Source organism: Aricia agestis, chromosome 11 (assembly GCF_905147365.1).
Source record: "Aricia agestis chromosome 11, ilAriAges1.1, whole genome shotgun sequence".
In the NCBI taxonomy this organism is placed as follows: Eukaryota; Metazoa; Arthropoda; class Insecta; order Lepidoptera; family Lycaenidae; genus Aricia; species Aricia agestis.
The window spans coordinates 6,530,076-6,550,144 of record NC_056416.1 but is presented as its reverse complement, the minus strand read 5'-3'; the positions used below and the strand labels follow the sequence as shown (position 1 = coordinate 6,550,144).

The 20,069-nt window shown below is 36.6% G+C and overlaps 2 protein-coding genes across 2 annotated transcripts; one reads left to right on the top strand and one right to left on the bottom strand.

Moving 5' to 3' along the window:
• Window positions 1-1,870: 1,870 nt before the first annotated feature.
• LOC121732112 (intraflagellar transport protein 20 homolog B-like) lies at window positions 1,871-3,364 on the top strand. Its single transcript, XM_042121906.1, has 3 exons — window positions 1,871-2,069; window positions 2,848-3,002; window positions 3,206-3,364. The coding sequence occupies exons 1-3, from the start codon at window positions 1,946-1,948 to the stop codon at window positions 3,317-3,319; spliced, it is 393 nt and encodes a 130-aa protein (XP_041977840.1). The 5' UTR covers window positions 1,871-1,945; the 3' UTR covers window positions 3,320-3,364.
• Window positions 3,365-6,433: 3,069 nt separating this feature from the next.
• LOC121732111 (probable protein phosphatase 2C 11) lies at window positions 6,434-18,634 on the bottom strand. The gene is made up of 10 exons (XM_042121905.1): window positions 18,430-18,634; window positions 17,979-18,213; window positions 17,802-17,893; window positions 17,584-17,698; window positions 14,761-14,936; window positions 14,331-14,577; window positions 13,048-13,269; window positions 9,993-10,130; window positions 8,162-8,571; window positions 6,434-7,496 (listed from the first exon to the last, which is right to left on the bottom strand). Exons 1-10 carry the CDS (start codon window positions 18,538-18,540, stop codon window positions 7,272-7,274), a joined length of 1,971 nt encoding a protein of 656 aa, XP_041977839.1. The 5' UTR covers window positions 18,541-18,634; the 3' UTR covers window positions 6,434-7,271.
• Window positions 18,635-20,069: the final 1,435 nt, after the last annotated feature.

Here is a 20,069-nt window from a genome sequence, read left to right as displayed (position 1 = left end):
CCCCACGCCCGCGCAACGGAGCCCATCTCCCCGCGCGACGGTTCCCGTTGCGGGGGCAGGCGCGGGGCGCGCCGAAAGGAGCACGCGCGGGCTAGTTCAGTTAATGACGCTATGTGTTACGCCTACGGGCCGCACGCGCTTAGTAGCATATTATGCTTTCAGTTCTTAAAACAACACCGAAACCCCCAAACATGTATCTTCAAGGAGGTTGGAGTTCTGTTCACCGCCTTCGGACCATGGTATAATAAATCTTGGTGCAAAATCTTACTTTTTGGTAAGATTTACTTGGAATACTTCATTATTTATCCAAAATCACTATAAGTTTCCATTTGAAATACTTACTTCAGATTATGAATCGAAATCACAATATCAGCCAGATAAATATGCGGTTTTAGTAAAGATAGCGAGGAATTCCTTCAATTACTTATGGATCCCATCATGAAGTCACCTTTTTTATGAACATAGTACCAAATTCGGGTTAAACCCGATACAATAGCGAAAAAATCTTGAAAATCGGTCCACAATCGGCGAAGTGATCGTTGATCATACAAAAAAATATATAAACAGACGAACATATAACCTCCTCCTCCTTTATGGAATAATCGGCCAAGTGTGAGTCGGACTCGTGCACGAAGTGTTCAGTACCGCTACATAGCAAAAATATGCCAAAAATTGTGATTTTTGTATGGGAGCCCCCCTTAGTTTTTTATTTTATTATAATATTATTATTAATTAATTATTGTACACATATAATTAAGGCCTTGGTGAAAATTTCAAGTGCCTACCTGTTGCCATTATTGAGATAGAGCAAAAAAAGCCAAAAAATCACGTTTATTGTATGGGGCCCGCGCGGCGCAGTTGTGATATGACGTCACAACGTAACCGGGCGCCCGCGTCGTATAGTTACAACTTATTTTGCTTATAAATCGGAAACTAATTAACGTATCCAAGTAATTCTTTCACTATATAATATTCTTTATTTTTGACAGAGAATGTGGACTGCTAATAATCAAAATTAGGTAACATTCTCCATTGACTAAACTTTACAACAAATTCAACGAAAGAGCTCACTGGTTGTCTTTTTTTTTGCTAGTCGTCGTTTTGCTAAGTAATAATAGGTATATTAAGTTTACCATACGACTGTACATGCACAATGTTAAAATTAAACTGGAGACACTGCGTAAGTCGGGTCTCCGCGACGGGTCCCGCGACGGGGACCGCTGCGTGTTCACGCGCGTTCTCAAGCGACGTGCGCCCGTCGCGGGTGCCCGCTTAACGCAGTTTATGCCCTTATAGGTTCCTTATTTACCTACTGTTTCCTTATTCATTGGTTGCGCCCGTGTGCAGTGGTAGCGAGCATAAAGTGTAGCGGATGCCCTGTGTATTGACGAATGATGGACGGTGTTAAAGAAGCGCTTACACGGGCAACAATTGCGGCAAATGGCAATAATTGCCCGGCGACACGAATGGACCGATCTGGAGCAATTAGTGGAGCAATATGGAGCAATTTCAATAAGTAAATTGCGGCAATTATTTCGGCGATATTGCACAGATATTTCATATCGCTCAATGTCGCCGATACGAAATGACGAATATCCGATGGGCTTGTGTATTCAGACCTATCACCTAGTTGATGAATTAGCTACGCCATATCGCTCAATTGTATTGCGATGTATTGCGCAATATCGCTGCTTGTTGCCGAAAATTGCTTGATGTAGTCGTGACGTCAAAGTTGACGAGAATTGACTGTATGAAGTCTACGCCCGTTGGGCGTTTGTTGTAACTTGTAGCCTGTATTTGGTTGCTAGGCAATATACTATCATCAAGTTCTATGTTTTGTATGTATGTATTAATTTGTATTAACAAATAATTGATAAGACTTGTGACATAAGTAATTATATTTTCTTTGCTATACATATAATTACTATCTCAGCTCTTCTGAACTATGGCTGACGAATTACAGAAAGCTTACTTATATTACGATGAAATTAATAAAATGAGAGTAATAGAGAACGGCGTTCTGAAGAACACCGAAGATTTAAAGGACACTTGTAAAGATTACGACTTGAGTAAGTTACTTCTTGGCTTTCTTATTACGCTCTCATGTAATCTCTATATCGTAAGTATATAGTAAGTACATAATATTCTCTTTTTGCTCACGTATACGATTTAACTCGATTGAGCAATCATGTAGAGTAAAAACCACGGCTACGGGCTCGGGCTTTCGTCTACACATTCAGCATTACTCGATAGTTTTACTCCAAATCGAGTAAAAATTACCGTATGGACCGCAAAACTCACAGCTCGGGCTGAAATTTATTTCCTTCGAACTTACTCGATGCGAGCCGTCGAGCTTTACTCAAGCCATACTCAAGCGTGTGAGTTTTGCGGTCCTGGACACGATAATTTTTACTCGATTTGGAGTAAAAATATCGAGTAATGCTGAATGTGTGCATGCAAGCCCGGGCCGTGGTTTTTAATCTACGTGATTGCTTGATCGAGTAAAACCGTATGTGAGTAGGTACTTAGCTAAAGCTCGACGGCTCAACATGTCAAGTAAGTTCGAAAGAAATTAGATTTATTTAATTCCAACGAGCCGCCTCGATATCGATCGCCGTCGAGCTTTATTCAAGCGTGTGAGTTTTACGGTTCACACGATAGTTTTTACTCGATATTATGTAAAACTATACTATCGAGTAATGAGGAATGTGCTTACGAAACCCGAGCTGTGGTTTTTATTCTACATGATTGCTCGGTCGAGTAAAACCGTATGTGAGTACTTACAAGTTTTAAAAGCATTACAAGTTGTTGTAACTTCAACCTAATACAGTTTCTTTGAATTTGCAGAAGTGCAAGAATTTGGAAATATAATTAATTCATTGATAGAAATGTTACAAGACTTAGGAGACAACGTAGAAAAGCAAAAAATGGCTGCAATCGGCACAACGAACTTGTTGAAGTCTATAGCCAAGGATACAGCGAGTGAACAAGAGAAGTTATTGGTAAGGCCATGAACAATTTATTGATATTATAGAATATAGTAGGATCAATAGGAACTAAACGCATAGTCCATAGAGAAAGACACCGAGGCCCGTTTATCATTGAATGCCAGTCTGCCAATCTTATAAGTTTCTAAAATATAATTCTTTCTGTCCCGTTTCTAAAATGTCCTTTAAAATAAATTAAATGTAACTTTCCATTTCAGGCAGAAATAAGCGACAAGTCACTGCGTTCCGAACAATTGGATAGCGAGTATGACGCCTTACAAGTTTTGGCGGCTTCGCAAATGGAAACTATCGAGTATTTGAAACAACTGTAAACAATAAAATAACAACGTAATCAAAATATATCCTTATTCCGTGGGTAACGGACATACTTCAATAAAGATAATGCACACTTATTGTCAGGGCCTCCGCTACCATTTGCATTAGTGCTTATATAATTACGTAATTAGTGCGTATAATCTTCGGCGCCAAAACCAAGGACCCAAAAAATTTGCCTATAGGGGTGTCAAAATCCTTTTTTTGCACACAGGCGCCAGTAGCCGGTAGCCCTTACGGCTTATTGTTGATTTAAAGTCGTCGAATCACGTAACTTCATATTGACCTCTATGAATTGGTCCTTCGAGCATTTTGATTTAGCGCACGGCGATGGCACTTCTCAATTGGCTTCACGAACGCCTGCAACTCCGTTGCGCCAAAATTCGTTTATCGCGCGGAAACCGTACATTTTTCCGGGATAAAAGGTTTCCTATGTCCTTTCCCGGGACTCAAAGTATCTCTTTACAAAATCGGTTCAGCCGTTTGGGCGTGAAGAGGTAACAGACAGACAGACAGCTGACAGACACACTTTCGCATTTATAATATTAGTTGGTCTATGGAAGTAAGTATGGATGTGTATGAATAGGGATGATTACGCAATGGTCGGAGCAGAGGGCGCTACTATAGCACATACAGTAATCCGGCCAAAATCCGACACGTTGCACACTTTATATCAGATTATTTTTGACAAAAACGTTGTCAGCGTGTTTACACACGCACCGCAGCGGCAGCGGCACCGCCACCGCTGCATACTAATCCTTGTATTTCTATGGGCCCTTTTCACACAGAGCCGCCGCGGCGGCGGCGAGCTGTGCCGCAGTTTTCAACAAACATACGAGACTAGTCGGACCCATAATCGCGCCGCAGTGCGCGCGGCGGCGGCGAAGAACGTTGCCGCTGCGGCGCCGTGTGTAAACAGCCTCAGACGTCAAACAAAACTTTGTTTACTGTCTATGCTGGTGCTACCACTAACGTGAAAGTATTGCAGTAATACATCCTTTTATACTAAAATCGGTAGGTATAAAATGACACTAGTGGACAGTCTGCAAAATGTATTTAAATCACACAAACTAATAATAATTTTCAATAGGTACCATTTCAGGTTCATTGATGATTCTGTATTTTCGAGTAATGTGATAAGTAAAGAAAAACATACATATTTCGATATTCCAAATACACCTAACATAAGCGTTACAAAAATACGCCGACTCGCGATTACAATTTCAACTCGTCCGTCCGGTATAAAAATACTTAAGAACAATTTCGTAGGAACATGCCAATAACAATTAAAATGAACGCAACAGTTTTGCTCTTACCACTACACATTAAGATCACAGTCTAAACACACACAGTATGTCAACCAAGTCAATTCGTCACAGATCAATCGAGCACCAGTATTGGGACTTATGCAGGGTGATAATTAATTCTGTTCTGAGATTTTGCAGTATGAATACACTCCTGGATACTGTTACTTATGGCTTGATTGGACCTACCGATAAGAGTAGCGTAGACAGTGCTTTCGGCCAATGAAATTGTTGAGATCATACCCAGTGCTCGGCCGAGAGCACTATCTCGCAGTGCCTGTTTTAGCATTACCAGCTCCCTGGGCGAGATTTCGTCGGCACCCAGGGTGCTAGTAGTGGGACCTGCCGCGCCCCTTTTTGTTTGCCTTCGACGCCCCGCTGATGTTTTTATTCGATGCCCTGGGCGGTTGCCCTGCGTCGCCCTACCCTAACGCCACTCTACTCGGTAGGTAATCAGGCATTTTCACTTTTAGCTGTCTCTTAAAACAGCAGATTTTTTAAGGAAAAGTTTCTCTCTATGTCCCTTTTTTCCCTAATTTTGTTTAGTAGAAGTAAAACAAATTATCACCCTGTGTCCTTTTGTTTGTCCGTTTCAAAACATTCCATTGATGATAAGGTATGTATGATTGGAAATTTACATCTTTACATCCAATATAAACCTGGCTTCATCATGTGACTGAATGTAGCTAGACTGCTAATATTGATTGATCACTTTAGGTTTAGCAAAGACATAACAAAACACATTTTCTTTAATTTTTTGCGACACTGGCCACTGCCTGCATCTTAAATGTTATTCTTACGAATAACATTTAAGATGGACATGTAAAGGAGTAAGTTTATCACATAATCATAAATCATAATTCATTATTATTCACGTTATGATTAAACTACTCTCCCTTTTCGGTGGCTACCAAGCAAGATTTTGAATATTTATTTTTTGTTAGTGCCTCGAATTTTTTACGTTTAACTGAAATATAATACATTGTAAGATATAATAACTTAGCCTAATTGAAAGTATTCACAGCACTATTCCAATTATAATAAATATGATACGCACACGAAACTAGTAATAAAAATTCCCAATTAGACGCGCTCCAATTCAAGTCACATAAACCTGCCCTGATACTAGTTCTAAAATATGATTCAAGTTACTTTCCAATACATATTATATTAACTTCAAGTAAATTCACAATTTACGAATTGTTGTTTTAATTTTTATCTGTGCTGGAAAGGATTCTGGCTTATATTTTTAACATTCTAGCCTTGCAAAAGGTAATGCCACTCGCAAGAAAAATAAGAAACTATTAGTACTTAAACAAATGATTTGTCTGTTGCCCTAGCAAAATCTTAATTAGTCATGTAGTGTATTTTAAAAGCTGATATAGGTACTCATAAATCTCCAAAATTAAACATGATAATATAATTTTAATAAATTTTACATACATAAATCAAATTATTAATTATTTTAAATATTGTGTCAATCATAAAAGAAAGATGAAAACTTCTATTAAGTAAATGAAATAATAAATAATTAAGACACTTTTGCTTAGCATAATAGTATAATAAAAATAATAAAGAATGTAAATTTTATATGGTCCAAACAATGAGGCAAGCCAGTTTTTGGGAATTCGCTTCGCTTCGACTCTGCGCTATTATAAATTGACCCTTAGGCTGGATTTATATGCGGCGGCGCGAACGCGCGGTTAGACGGCTGACAAGCTAATGTATGTAAATGACAGCGCGACCGCGCCGCTATTTCAATAATTCGCTAGGCGCAGCGCAGACGATAGACTATCCGAGACGCACTTTTTAGTCCGTGGAAATAGAACCTATGCAATTATATGCAGTAACGCACACGTCGCACAGCGCAGACATGTGCGCTGCGCATATGCGCATAGTATGTACTATTGCTTGTGATCTCGCGGTGAGGCGGCCAAACGGCGGACTAATATAAACCCAGCCTTGATGACAGATTTCTGGGTTTTTTATCTCACAAAAGATGCACCTTGAAGTGTTACCTTTTTTAGGAAAACTTCTTCCGTAACATTTATAATAAACATGAAGTGGTCTAGTTTTTAACATCACTGGGTTCCACTAGTAAGTTTAGCTGTAGTCAAGTTATCACCAAACACAACTGTTATTTAAGAATATTTAATTCATAACCGGTATAAAGAAAGAAAGGCTAAATAAATATTATGTTACTGTTTAAAAACTATACTAAATTGATACAAAATGCAATATTAATTATTGTAAAGTTTCACTGGTCTACACTCGAGAAATTAAGAAATAGATTCATCAACTTAAAATTTTGAGAGTGGAATGATTATTTAATAAAATCAATATTACGTCACAGTCATATTCGTATAGCAAATAAATCTTGAAATACTTTGCTAATTGAGAAACAATCTACTCCCTTCTAAGATGTGACAACTGTATTCTGTAGGCATCTGCCATACAATACTAAAAATTAAATAAGATTCAATACTTTCTCTTATTTCTGAAGTTATTAATTTTTGTTATCCAGGCTAGAATAACAAATATATTTAAAGTCTGTAAATTACAGATCCCTTTGGATCCATCGTCCTATCATAAAACAAAACTGTCCAATAAGATCCCATTAACTTACACTATCAGTGTTACCACACGTCTAAACACTGGAAGTCACTACGGAACTAGACAGCGAGTCTTCAGTCTTTTGCCGTTTCGAATCTTTTTCTTCGGATGAATCTTCGGCTGCGCGCTTTTTGGCGCCCTCGGTGTGTTGAGCTACGTCTGATATCTTCCCGCTTTTAAATCTGACGATGATGGCCGTCATGTTGTCGCAGCCTGTGCCGTCTCCGACGGTACTCGGGGCTAGGCAATGGTCGAACATCTGGAATGATCACGTTTCGGTTTAAGTGTCGCGGGCCACAAGCAAAATTTTTTAGGGTTAAAAAAATAAATAACAAGGTTTAACTTCACGCGGGCCACTGATAAAGTCCCAGCGCCCAGCCCAGATGCGGCCCGCTTTAATAGCTTTTGGTCTATGTTGTGTCCTTTAACGTAGATCAGTTAGTGTCTAAACACACTAGGCCGAAGTTACGCGGCGTGAATTCCGCATGATTAAGTCCGCAATGTCAAATGCATACAAAATACGGACGGAACGCGACGGAATAGTGTGTCATCGGTAATTTAAAATACATTGCGGGCGTGTAATCATGCGGAATTTACGCCGCGAACTTCGGCCTAGTGTGTTTAGACACTAACTGATCTACGTTAAAGGACACAACATAGACCAAAAGCTATTTATTGAGGCAAAGGAAAAAACATGGTAACTTTTATTCAATGCCACCTAGAGGAGAGAATGTGATTTAGTGCAACCTGCAATCAAGCCGTCAACGACCTAGTGACCGCCGCGAAGTCGCATCGCCTGTATGATAATAATAATTAAAAAAAAAAAACTAGAAAATACACGCTTTAGACTACTGGAGATGGGTAAAAATCGCATGTTAATGACTAAAATAGATATGGCCTGAAAAAAGTATAAACAAAACATACCTCCTCGCAAATCTGTGAAAGCCTCTCCCTTCCTTCAGCCAATCGGGGCAGGATGAAGTCGCAGACATCTTGACTAGACATGAAGTTCCAGATTCCGTCGCACGCTAATACCATAAATTGGTCCTTTTCCGGTTCTATAGTTAAAGTCTTCACATCCGGTAAGGCTGTGATCATCTGTTCCTTGTCGTTTAGTTCCTTGTTTTGCTTATAAGAATGGTCCCCGATGGCACGCGACAGATTTAAACCGCCGTTAATTCTACCGTCACCCGAAACTTTGCCGCCGGCTTTCGTTATTCGCTCTAGTTCGGGAGCGTCTTCTGGTTTGTGATCTATGGACATGTCGATCGCTTTTCCGTCCCGACAGACTATACAACGGGAGTCGCCAGCGTTAGCTACGAACAGCTCATTTCCTACAACACAATAAAAGTTACGTCAAAAAAAAAGATAAATAATATTTCCCGCCATTTCCTTGTAATCTGAAACAGAAGAACGCCAACTATCCCAATGGCAATTTATAGTCTATAAAAAAAGTGAAGAAATTAAAAAGTGCCAACATCGTAGTGTCATCCCTTTTTTCTTAGATTGATTTGAAAGGTATGACACTACGATGTTGCCACTTTTTAATTTCTTCACTTTTTTGACAGACTATACGCAATTGGTTCTAAGTAAAGTAAAAAAATTTAAAAACAAGTAGTTTTTCTCCTAGAAGTACTGGAATCGAGATTGTCCTATTTGTAGATTTAAGTAAGTACCTACGAATACTTAAAACTCAGGAAGAATAACTGTGTCAAAAATTTGTTTCGATTCTACAAAATGTGAACCGAATACATGCATACTTTATGCAAAAACAGACCCGAATACATGCAAGAATTTTGTGTAGTTATAGAAGTGACAATTATTGCCAACGGCTTTATTTTGTCAATTTGAATGTAGTATTTATAGTTTGTGCTTCTTAAGATGATATGGGTGACAGTTCTCATATTCCTTGCTACGGATTTTTTTTACAAGAAAACAAAAAAAATCAAAATGTAATAAATTATATTCCATCTACAAAAACATGTTTCCTATAATTGTAAATGAATAAAAATGAAAAGTTGCTAAATGCTAACTTATTAATATAAAATTATATTATTAACTGTGAAATCTATATCTAATATATAAAATTCTCGTGTCACAGTTTTCGTTGCCATACTCCTCCGAAACGGCTTGACCGATTCTCATGAAATTTTGTGAGCATGTTGAGTAGGTCTGAGAATCGGCCAACATCTATTTTTGCCGGGACAGCTAGTATATATATAAAAATGGATTTTCAATTGTGTTAGTAACGCTAAAACTCGAAAACGACTGAACGGATTGGGCTAATTTTAGTCTTAAAATATTTGTAGAAGTCCAGGGAAGGTTTTAAAGTGACACGAAGTTCACCGGGACAGCTAGTAGAAGTATAAAATTATTGTTACGAAAACATTTGAAAATGTCAGAAGCATAAAACGGAACCTATGTCAATAGAGATTGACACTGTTGAATCGAAATCAAATCGATAAAAAAGGGCGGCCATCTTAAATCGCCGGCACCACTGAAATGTCAGTACAAAATCGATAATTTCGATTGCAATTCCTTTACGAAGTGATTCGATATTTTTAAATTATCGATTAATTTTTGTTAGGTAACTTCCCTACTATTGTTAATTATAATGTGTCACGCATATCATCTTAAAACGCACAAACTATAGTAGCTATTGCTATATTATTTTAGTGTGCAAAAAGAACTTGAAGTATGGGAGTTATGTTTCCTTAGTTTTTATTATTTGTAGCTAATTACATTATAAACATACCTTTCAATAAGGCAACAACTGCAGTACACCCACTGTCGTTTCCGGGCTCCTCGTCCATCAGGATGTCCTCTTCGCCATCCTCATCACTGGAATCTGCCTCATTCTCATCTTCCTCTTCCTCCCCGTCTTCATCTTCATCTAGACATGCAATTATAAAATTATATGACACCTATTTATACTTATATATAGTTTTCATACCAAGATATGAATACTCAAACTCAAAAAAAATTTCGAAATAATTATTCAAATCTTATTTAAAAAAAAAAATGTTTTTTTTAAATATCGATTTAAAAAAAAAACAAATTTTTTTCTCTGAATGTTGGTGCTATTGTTGCCTATCACCAGTAACTACACAAGAAAGCATGTGCAAGAGTGAAAAACGTAATATACGAAGATTTCAGAGCACTAATCTTAATGCAACAGTAGGCCGTGCGCCCATTGCGACTTTTTTGACCGACTTTAAAAAAGGAGGTTATCAATTCGACGCGTATGTATGTAGTATTTCCAGAACTGCCCAATTTTCGTATATATGTAAGTCTATATCAGCGTCTGAACAAATGTGCCAAATTTCAAAAGTGCAATGTAATATGTACTATGTATGTATGTATGTATGTTTTTTATGTTTGTGTTCGCATATCTCTGGAACTACTAGTCTGATTTTAGTAATTCTTTTTTTGTTGTTTTAGGTATTGTTCAACTTAGGGAATAGTGCAAGTTTCATTAAAATTCGTTCCGTAGTTTTGGAGATAGAGTTTAATTCTTAATTACTTACAATTTTGAAGTCGGTTTTATCTTTTTAAAATATAGGTATGTAGCGATGCAGTCGCATATTTGCATCAATAGCCCAACATAAAATCGACCCACCTCCTTTCCAAAATACACCTCAAAGTCCCTTCCCGATTCTCTAGATTATCTTCCTTTATAACCCTTTGTTTACTTCTTTTTCTCATACTAACTATCGCAAAAACTCTTTTTTATTCGTTCACCTAACTTTTTTAACGACATAAGCAAACTCACGGGTCTTGATTTATTCTTCAGTAAGAGCTACAAAAAAGCTATTGACTCGGCCGTTCCCAATATTTGATCTATCTCTGGTTTTGCCCTACTAGAGATAGGAATAGCTCACAATTGACATAAAATATATGTCTCTAATGTCAAATGTGAGCAATTCCTATCTCTAGTAGGGCAAAACCAGAGATAGATCAAATATTGGGAACGGCCGTAAGCAATGGTTTGAGACTGTTTCTTAACTGAGAATATTTTTTTAGGAGAATATTTGCATATTAAGGGCCTGTTTCACCACTTCCTGATAAGGCTATCCACCACTTAATTTGACAGATGGAGTATGGAAAATCTGTCAAATAACCCTATTGGGCACCTTATCAGGAAGCGGTGAAACAGGCCATTAGAATATATTATATTTAGAATATATTATATTTTCAACTTGTTAATCTGCTAGATATTTTTATTGGTATAATATTGTCATATTTCAGTGCGTATAGTTTATTTCTCGTATATTATATAAATTAAATTACGTGTAACCACCATACTGTGAACTTACCTCTCATTAATTAATACTTTATTGTTAGATCATAAGCTTTTGTTATTATTGAGTATCTAACTGTGTAAACGTGTTAATAGTGTTAAGTGTTTATGTAGTATTTAAGGATGTTAATTAAATCACTGTATGTTTTCCTAATAAAATAAAAATATAAAATCAATACGGTCGCGATACTGTCGCATATTTGCATCGATACAGTCGCTAGCTGTGTGTCCTGTATGCAGTGACGGATTAAGAATACTTGATGCCCTAAGCAATTCATGCCTGTGTACCCCCCCTAGAATCTGTTTTACCACCTAAAAACCTTACTTATTTTTTAGAAACTTTTTTTGGTGAAGTGAGATAGACGTGATGCCCTAGGCAATTGCTTAATTTGATTAAGGGTTAATCCGTCACTGCTTGTATGGCGTTTCAAATGCGACTAACGCGCGACTGCATCGCTACTAAAAGTCACAGTGGGCCTATACATGAAAATTGAAATTCACCTGTATTGGAAATTCATTTTCAGTAACAGATGAAAAACATGTATATTACCGTAATATTATGGTAGTGAAAGCGAATCTGTGGTCTGTGAATTGTGATACTGGCCGTGTTCGTCGGCGTATTTTTGGACAAACCTTTTATTGCGCATGTCCAAAAGATGTCATGGCAACGCCATAACAAGTTGCTGGTCAAGTCGTAAACAACGTCTTAATTGTTTATACATGATTAAAATAATAAAAGCTAAACATAAATACATAAGCCTAAATTGTCTAACAGCCGTACAAATAATTTATTTAACACTATGATAGTGTTTGATTATTTTATTTTGGAAAATATGGATATGGATCACTTGGATTTTTTTTTAAATTTAATTGTTTTTTTTTATGAAATAAGAGGGCAAACGAGCAAACGGGTCACCTGATGGAAAGCAACTTCCGTCACCCATGGACACTCGTAGCATCAGAAGAGATGCAGGTGCGTTGCCGGCCTTTTAAGAGGGAATAGGGTAACAGGGGAGGGTAGGGATGGGAAGGGAAGGGAATAGGGGAAGGTAGGGAAGGGAATAGGGTAGGGGATTGGGCCTCCGGTAAACTCACTCACTCGGTGAAACACAGCGCAAGCGCTGTTTCACGCCGGATTTCTGTGAGAGCGTGGTATTTCTCAGGTCGAGCCGGCCCATTCGTGCCGAAGCATGGCTCTCCCACTGGTTTGTTCATTGCAACGCCACCAACAAATTGCAATTGGGTTAAATGTCAAGTCGTAAACAGTTGTCGTTGCCATGGCATGACATGATTTGGACATGCGCAATAACTAGGTTTTGCAGCGAATGCGCTAAAAATTACGCCGACGAACACGGCCACTGTTTTGTAAACTTTATTAGTACTGAATTTCATTTGCACATTTCTCGAAAGTCAATTACCAAATTTTTCTTTTACATTTGTAATAAAAAGAATTATCCTTTTAAATATTAAAAACAACTAATACCTAAAGATAAAGTTCAAGAATTATTACCATCATTTTCTGATTCACCGATGCCATTCACATTGTCTTCTTCTGAGGAATCAACTTCTCCGCCTTCAAATGTTTCATCATTCGAATCACTTTCGTCATCATCGTCTTCCACTGTGGCTTGACGTAAAAGTGATTCGTATACAGCAGCCGCTGCGCGTCTCAATTTAGACTTCTTTGGTCTCTCTGGCACTTTGTCTGAACTAGAAACTGGAGAGGCTTTTTCTGTAACGAAAGTCAAAAGATTGTGTTCATTACTTTACATCAGCCTTTCCCAAAGTGGGCGATGACGCCCCTTTGTGGGCGCTGAAGATTTTTGATGATTTTTCCCAGAAATTTGGATGCATTTTAAATTTAAACAGTGAGGGTGCTAAAACATAATTTGCTCTCAAAGTGGGCAGAAGACAAAATAAGTTTGGGAACCTCTGCAGTATACATGATAGGTTCTTGAAATATAAATTGATCTGCTTTCTGTTCAGTCAACAACATAATACAGGGTTAAATTTTAAATACAATTAAGCCTTCCTGCCAAATTTTGATATATTGATCCTTGTTAAAAATAAAAATACGTTTATAAACACTTAGTACTAAAATGTTGAGAAATAGCTTCCGAAAGTTATCCTAAAAAACACTATAATTAATGGACACGACGCGTCGCCCAAAAAACGCCCAAAAAAATATAACACCCAATTTTTTTTGATTAAATGGACAGGCACAGGAAATTTGGCAGGAAGGTTTAATTGCACCCTGTATAATGTTAGTCGTCGTTACACTTAGCAACTGCCGCTGCTCCTCGCGCTGCCGAAAATATTTCCCTGAGTATTTCAGCCTCGACTCGAAAAAACATTACCACAACGACATATTCATCTGGATACATTCAACCATAATGTGCAATAGCATTATCTATCCAAAAATAAAACAAGAACAAGAGTGTACTAAACTGTACAGGGCGAAACATGGCGGTAGCGGTCATTGACTCTCTGTCAAAAACTTGTCATTTTTATATACTCCTTCTTTTGGCATAAGTCTCCCCGTTTAGGAGTTGCCAGCATCAGAGTAGAGGAACAAATGTACAGTTATAACAGTATACTGATTGCCGTGCACTAGGCACAGGTGGATGAGTGACGACTTCATGCGAATATAAACCGCAATCGACAATGAAGTGTCAGATGTTGTCAATCGCTGCTTTGTATAGAAAATGACAAGTTTTTTAACAGGGAGTCAATGACCGCTACCGATATGTTTCGCCGAGTACAGTATCGCATATATAATACTATGAAAATTACCTTTTCCTTTTCCTGACTTTGAGGGTGTTGCGGAACCGTTAGAGGATGTTATATTATTCTCTTCAATGTCAGCTTTGGACTCTGTTACTTCACCATTGCAGCCCTCTGATGTGGGGCCATTGCTAGTTGGCTTTGCCCCTGCGCTGGGTTCAGGGAGTGTACACGTTTCGGCCGAGCTGTCTGGAGCTGTTTCTGCCTTGTCCACCTCCATTGCAACATCATTGTCTTTGGTCTCGCTGGTAGATACCTAATTAAAAAACATATTATATTAAGTATTTGCATAACTACTAAAATACTAATGAGGATTCTGATTTAATTTTCCATGATCTACAATACATAGCAAAATGCAAATTTTGTAATTTTAATTGTATTTTTATAATAATAGAAATTATAAAAGGATCATTGTAAAGTGTAAACAAAATCGTACTACCTCTCCATTTAAGTCTTTCTCTTCATTGGAATTAGTGGAAGAAACACCACCAGTATCATCATCTGCTTTTACCGAATCCAGTACATCACCATTTTTGGTTGATGTTGCTTCATCAGTAACTTCTTCTGAACTAGAACCAGCTGCACAAGAGACTCCAGAGCTTGAAGCACTGACTCCTATATTGCAAGAAAAATATTTCTATAACAGTATTTTTTTTTTTAAATAAAATATCTATGAACGCTTCACACCACGTCTGGCCTCGTGGTAAGTACCTGAAGGACTTGTGTTACAGGTACCAAACAACGGAAATATATTTAATACTGTTATACTATACATATTTTAAGATTTTTATTATATGATACACATATTTAATACACATCCATGACCTAGGAACTTTTTGAAAACTTTTTGTTCCATCGGCGGGATTCGAACCCGCGACCCCCGGCTTGAGCTACCAACAGCCCACCAACTGAGCCACAGAAGTTGTCAAATGAAGAATATTACAATAGCTATTTAAAGCTGTAGTCAGTTACATTGAAACTAATTTTAAAAACACATTAACACCTCCATCGTGTGTATCATAGACACAATAGATTTTCAAGATCAATGGGTAAAAAACAAGTAGGTAAATCAAGTTTTTTGTACATCACTTCAGAAATTTATCAGTCTCACTATAGTGCTCTCAGCCTATCTTGTCTCTAGCGTTTATTCACCCTACCGCTACCATGTTCTAGAAAATCTTGACGTAATTTATCGTTCTCTATACAAATCGTGACAGAAAACGAAGCGATAGAAGTTTCATAATACCTCATTCAAATACGTAGCGTCGTAACTCAGAAATTTGCAATTTTTGAAGTTGGATTTACTTAATTACGATATTATCAGCAAATTCATGTTATTGTTATCGTAATTATTTTTTTTTCATAAATATTGGGTTTTTCCTAGTTTTATACATGTTAAATAAGCAGTTTATAAATTATATCATCCGATAAGAGGGAATCAATATTTTTTTTATGAAAACTACACAAAAATATCAAGAAAATAAAAAAAATATATTTTTCACCAGCTGTCATATACAGAAATCCAAAATTTCAAGTTACTCCTGTTTTATCGCGAGTACCTTTGACGAGCCTTTTACAACAGGGGTACTGAACTTTGGTAACCTTTTTTATGTTTGCACATGAACACGGAATCGCCTTAAGCTCGCTATAGAAATGACTATGATATAATATTATTACAATGTTCCATAGAATAAAAATATTATTATTCTGTGAAAGCTAAAATATGCATATTCATAATGATTGTTATAATAGTAGGCACTAGCGGTTCCGACGGATTTTACTCCGACTTATTGAACCGACTTTATGAAATTAAAATTGTCAGAAGCGGTAAAGTTACATTATTTTAAATAATGTTATGCAACGATGGTATCATTCTTATATTTTCTAATTTTTCACGTAATTTTAATCATTCTTTTATAACAATAACTTTCCTATAAAATTAACGATACGAGCTCGAGCATGACAAAAAATAATAAGCTGAATCAGTTCAGCTATTGGATTTCTAAAGAGGATTTAAAAAATCATAGACTAAGACATAAAACCTCTAAAACGAACAATTAAGAAAAAAGAATAAAAACAAAAATTTTACATATTTTAAATTAATTCATCTGTGTTGCTTTCTTCGGATAATCGACAACAAATGAAAATGGTGATGAATCAAAAACAGAAAATTATTATTGAACCACGAGGATACGTAAGCAATACGTATTCTTGGGCACAGGCTGGTGAGTACTATATCTCAACTCTATGCATTAATTTTATGCACACGATGATTAGCGGTCCAAACGGTGAATTCAAGCGCAAAACTCACGTCATTTTTATTATAGATACATCTACAACTTCTCCACCTGCACCTAAACGAAAAAAAAACTATGCTAAGCATTGGAGAACAAAATATAGTATTAAATGTTTTTGTTATTAAGTGTACAATACACTTGTTGTATTATATTATAATTTAGTCATAATGACACTGTAATTTTAAATTAGTTGAATTTTGAGTTTAAGTTTTTTTTTTTTTATTTAACCATAATATTAAATACTTTCTTAAAGGTTGTCTTGCAGAAACTGCTGTCAGCTTTCAGAGGTAATGGCGAAGCCAAACGAGCGTAATTTGTGAGTGAGTGTGAGTCGCAGAATTTCGGTTTGGCAGAATTCTGTTACAATCAGTTTCATACAATAGTCTTGTTTGATTCACACGAGCGTAATTTTGTGAGTCATGATTTGCATGAAAAGATATTTAGGTACGCGGCAAAAATTCTGCGACTCACAACTCACAAATTACGCTTGTTTGGCTTCACCCTAAGACCGCCTTTTTGAACATAGTTTTCATGAATTGTGTTTTTAAGTATAGTTTTAAGATACACAAAATAAATAAACAATTTTCTGTTCTTTTCTATTCTACTTCATATTATTTTATTTATACTCAGAAAAATAATTCGTAAGAAAAATGGTTCATGATACATGGCGGGGTCACGCTTTCTCTAGCTTGCTCTACCACAATACACGCGGTCATTTGAATTTGGAAAATTTTTGACAGTTATGTCATACAAACGATGCGATAGATATCGCTACATCTGTAAAATTAGAATACAGTGGTAGACGAAAGGCCGATAACCGCTAGAGACAGGACTGAGCGATCGGACCATAGTATACATGCTTTCTCTAAAACAGACATAAAAATAATAAGTCATACTATGTTCTGTACATTAAAAAAAGCTTTATTTATACTATTACTTATAATACAATTATTATAGGTACATACCAGGTTCCTCTGAATTTCTTTTGGCTCTGAGACATGGTGATAATGGTGTGGCAGTGTCTCCAAGTCGTGTTCTATGAAGGTTGGTTAACTTGTTTTCATACTTAGCCAGTACCTCCTAAAATATTAAATAAAAAAAATATTGTTACTTGTCAATATCTATACGAAAATTCTAACAATATAATATTACGAGTAGTATTATAAATTAGTTAAATATTTACCTGTAATGGGAGATGCGCATCTTTATACAAATTACTAATGTTATCTTCGTCAGATTCTTCATTGTCACTTGGCCCAGGCGGATTGATTTCACCTAAACACAGATAAGTACTAGTAAGTGACCGTACATACATAATTAGTTAGGTTATACATATTGCCATTATTACAAAAGATTGTACCTGCGAGTTCTTTTAAAATATCCATAACTTCTTTTGTGGCGATAGTAGCATCGAAACCTAGGAAGGCATCCGATAGAGCTTCGACGAATTTCCCGCTTTTATATGCTTCAGTATTCTTTATGAAATCCGGTAATTTTTGTGAGCAATAGGTGGCAACCTCCGCTCCTCCGTGCCCATCGTAAACAGCGAATAAAGAAGTATCTTCGTCGAAATCCAAGATTGTGTTGTGTGCATCCTAAAAATGATAATGCATTCACAAGAGGTACTTACACAAAGTACGTGCAACGCGGGGGCATGACATGTATTCGAGCCAAAATATGCATTTAAGGGGAGAATTAATGCGGGATACCTATATTTGAGTGACCGTTAACGGTCCTAAGGAACTACTTATTGCATGGGGCGTTAAACCATTGTACTTTTATACAATCCACAATGTAACAATTGACTTTACCTCTTGATTGACACGCCAACCCTGCATGGAACTAGCTCCGCACTCCAGTTTATCATTGTTTTCATCACTTGATAACTTTTCCGTAACAGGTTCTGATAAATATGCACCCATTTTTGATATCACTAATTAAAATTAAATACTAAAAGGCTACGCGCGAAGTCCAATGATCCAAAAAACGCGCAGTCCGGGAAGCTTCGCCGATCGCACAGATTAGTATATATTTGTAGAGCCGATCGCATTTATCATAGATAAAAAATTAACTGTGACCACAGATTATAGATCATAGCCATTAAAACATTTTGGTATTTAGCCATTTATAGTTTTCAAAAAAGAGTAGACGTATTATATTACACAAGAGTAATGACAACAAGCAGAATAAATTGTATTCTAACTCTGCATTTCATAATCCCATAATTTGCTCTTCTTATGTGCCCCCATAATTTTTGTCTCTTTAATAACCAACACATTATTGTAAACAAAACGCACCTAGCGCCGCGCCGCAGTGACTGTGGTAAGCACTGAGCGCTGAACTAATTCAATCAAATGGCTGCTTTTGAATCAGCTGTAGTGTTGAACGTTTTGAGCGACTCTTATGTTTAATTAAAAAGCTAGACGTTGATTTGTAGATGATTTTTGATTGTTGATGTTTGATTGAACGGCTAATTTAACCATTTGGCTACGGCCTACGACGCACTGGCTTCATTTTAGGACAAGGAGCATACTTACACTTCGACTGCTAATGCTTGGGCAAATTTTACCTACGCACAGAATGACTGCAAACATTCTATTAAAGAATTAAGAATTATATAAGTACTTACTATTAAAAAATATATTATTGCTATTATGATAACATTGAATTATTTGTTTGTAAAACGCGCGCTATTATTTATAATTCTCCATAAGTATTTGTAAAACGACATTTTCCTCCGAGTCTTTATAACAATGACACGTAAAATGCATTAGTAACATAATAATATTTTTTTTACGTCCGTGTAAGTATTATAATAATTATAAATTAATACGAGTCAGAAAACTCCCAGTTTGGTGCAATCATGGTGCAATGCTTAATCAATACTCATAATATTATAAATTAGAAAATGTGTCTGTCTATATCTGTCTGTCTCTCTGTCCATCTATCTTTCGGCCTCTTTACGCCCAAACCGCTGAACCGATTTTACTGAAATTTGTTATTGAGATACTTTAAGTCCCAGGAAAGGAAATAGGATCCGAATCCGGATTATCGCGTGATAATCCGGAAAAACGGAGTTGTGGGCGTTATTTAGTAACATAATATTTAACCGAAAGGATGTTCGAAAAAGGATGTGGTTACATATCCGTATAATAATACGTTTTTATATCAAAGAAAATGATATTAGAATCTTGATCTAAATTTGTTGTAATTTTGTGTCATTAAAATGTAAAAAGTAAGGGAAAACTTTTAAGGGCGTATATATTATAAGTCTTCTGTTCTAACTCGAAAAAATAGAAACATCGGTAAAAGTAAAAAATAACTCTAATATCTAAAAAACTCACCAAGATAGAACAATTTTAAAATCACATAAAATAAACCTTCTCAAAACGCTCCATACCAAATCTCAGCACTTTATGACGTCACACGTTGGCTAGTTTATAGTTTACTA

Bases quoted from the DNA above. Each gene is read 5' to 3' on its own strand.
- LOC121732112 (XM_042121906.1), top strand. From the start codon at position 1,946: ATGGCTGACGAATTACAGAAAGCTTACTTATATTACGATGAAATTAAT. The intron at 2,070-2,847 runs GTAAGTTACTTC...TTGAATTTGCAG, and splicing joins TTGTAAAGATTACGACTTGA to AAGTGCAAGAATTTGGAAAT. The intron at 3,003-3,205 runs GTAAGGCCATGA...TTTCCATTTCAG, and splicing joins GTGAACAAGAGAAGTTATTG to GCAGAAATAAGCGACAAGTC.
- LOC121732111 (XM_042121905.1), bottom strand. From the start codon at position 18,540: ATGGGTGCATATTTATCAGAACCTGTTACGGAAAAGTTATCAAGTGAT. The intron at 13,270-14,330 runs GTAATTTTCATA...CTTTCGTTACAG, and splicing joins AAAGTCAGGAAAAGGAAAAG to AAAAAGCCTCTCCAGTTTCT. The intron at 8,572-9,992 runs GTATGTTTATAA...ATTGTGTTGTAG, and splicing joins AGTTGTTGCCTTATTGAAAG to GAAATGAGCTGTTCGTAGCT.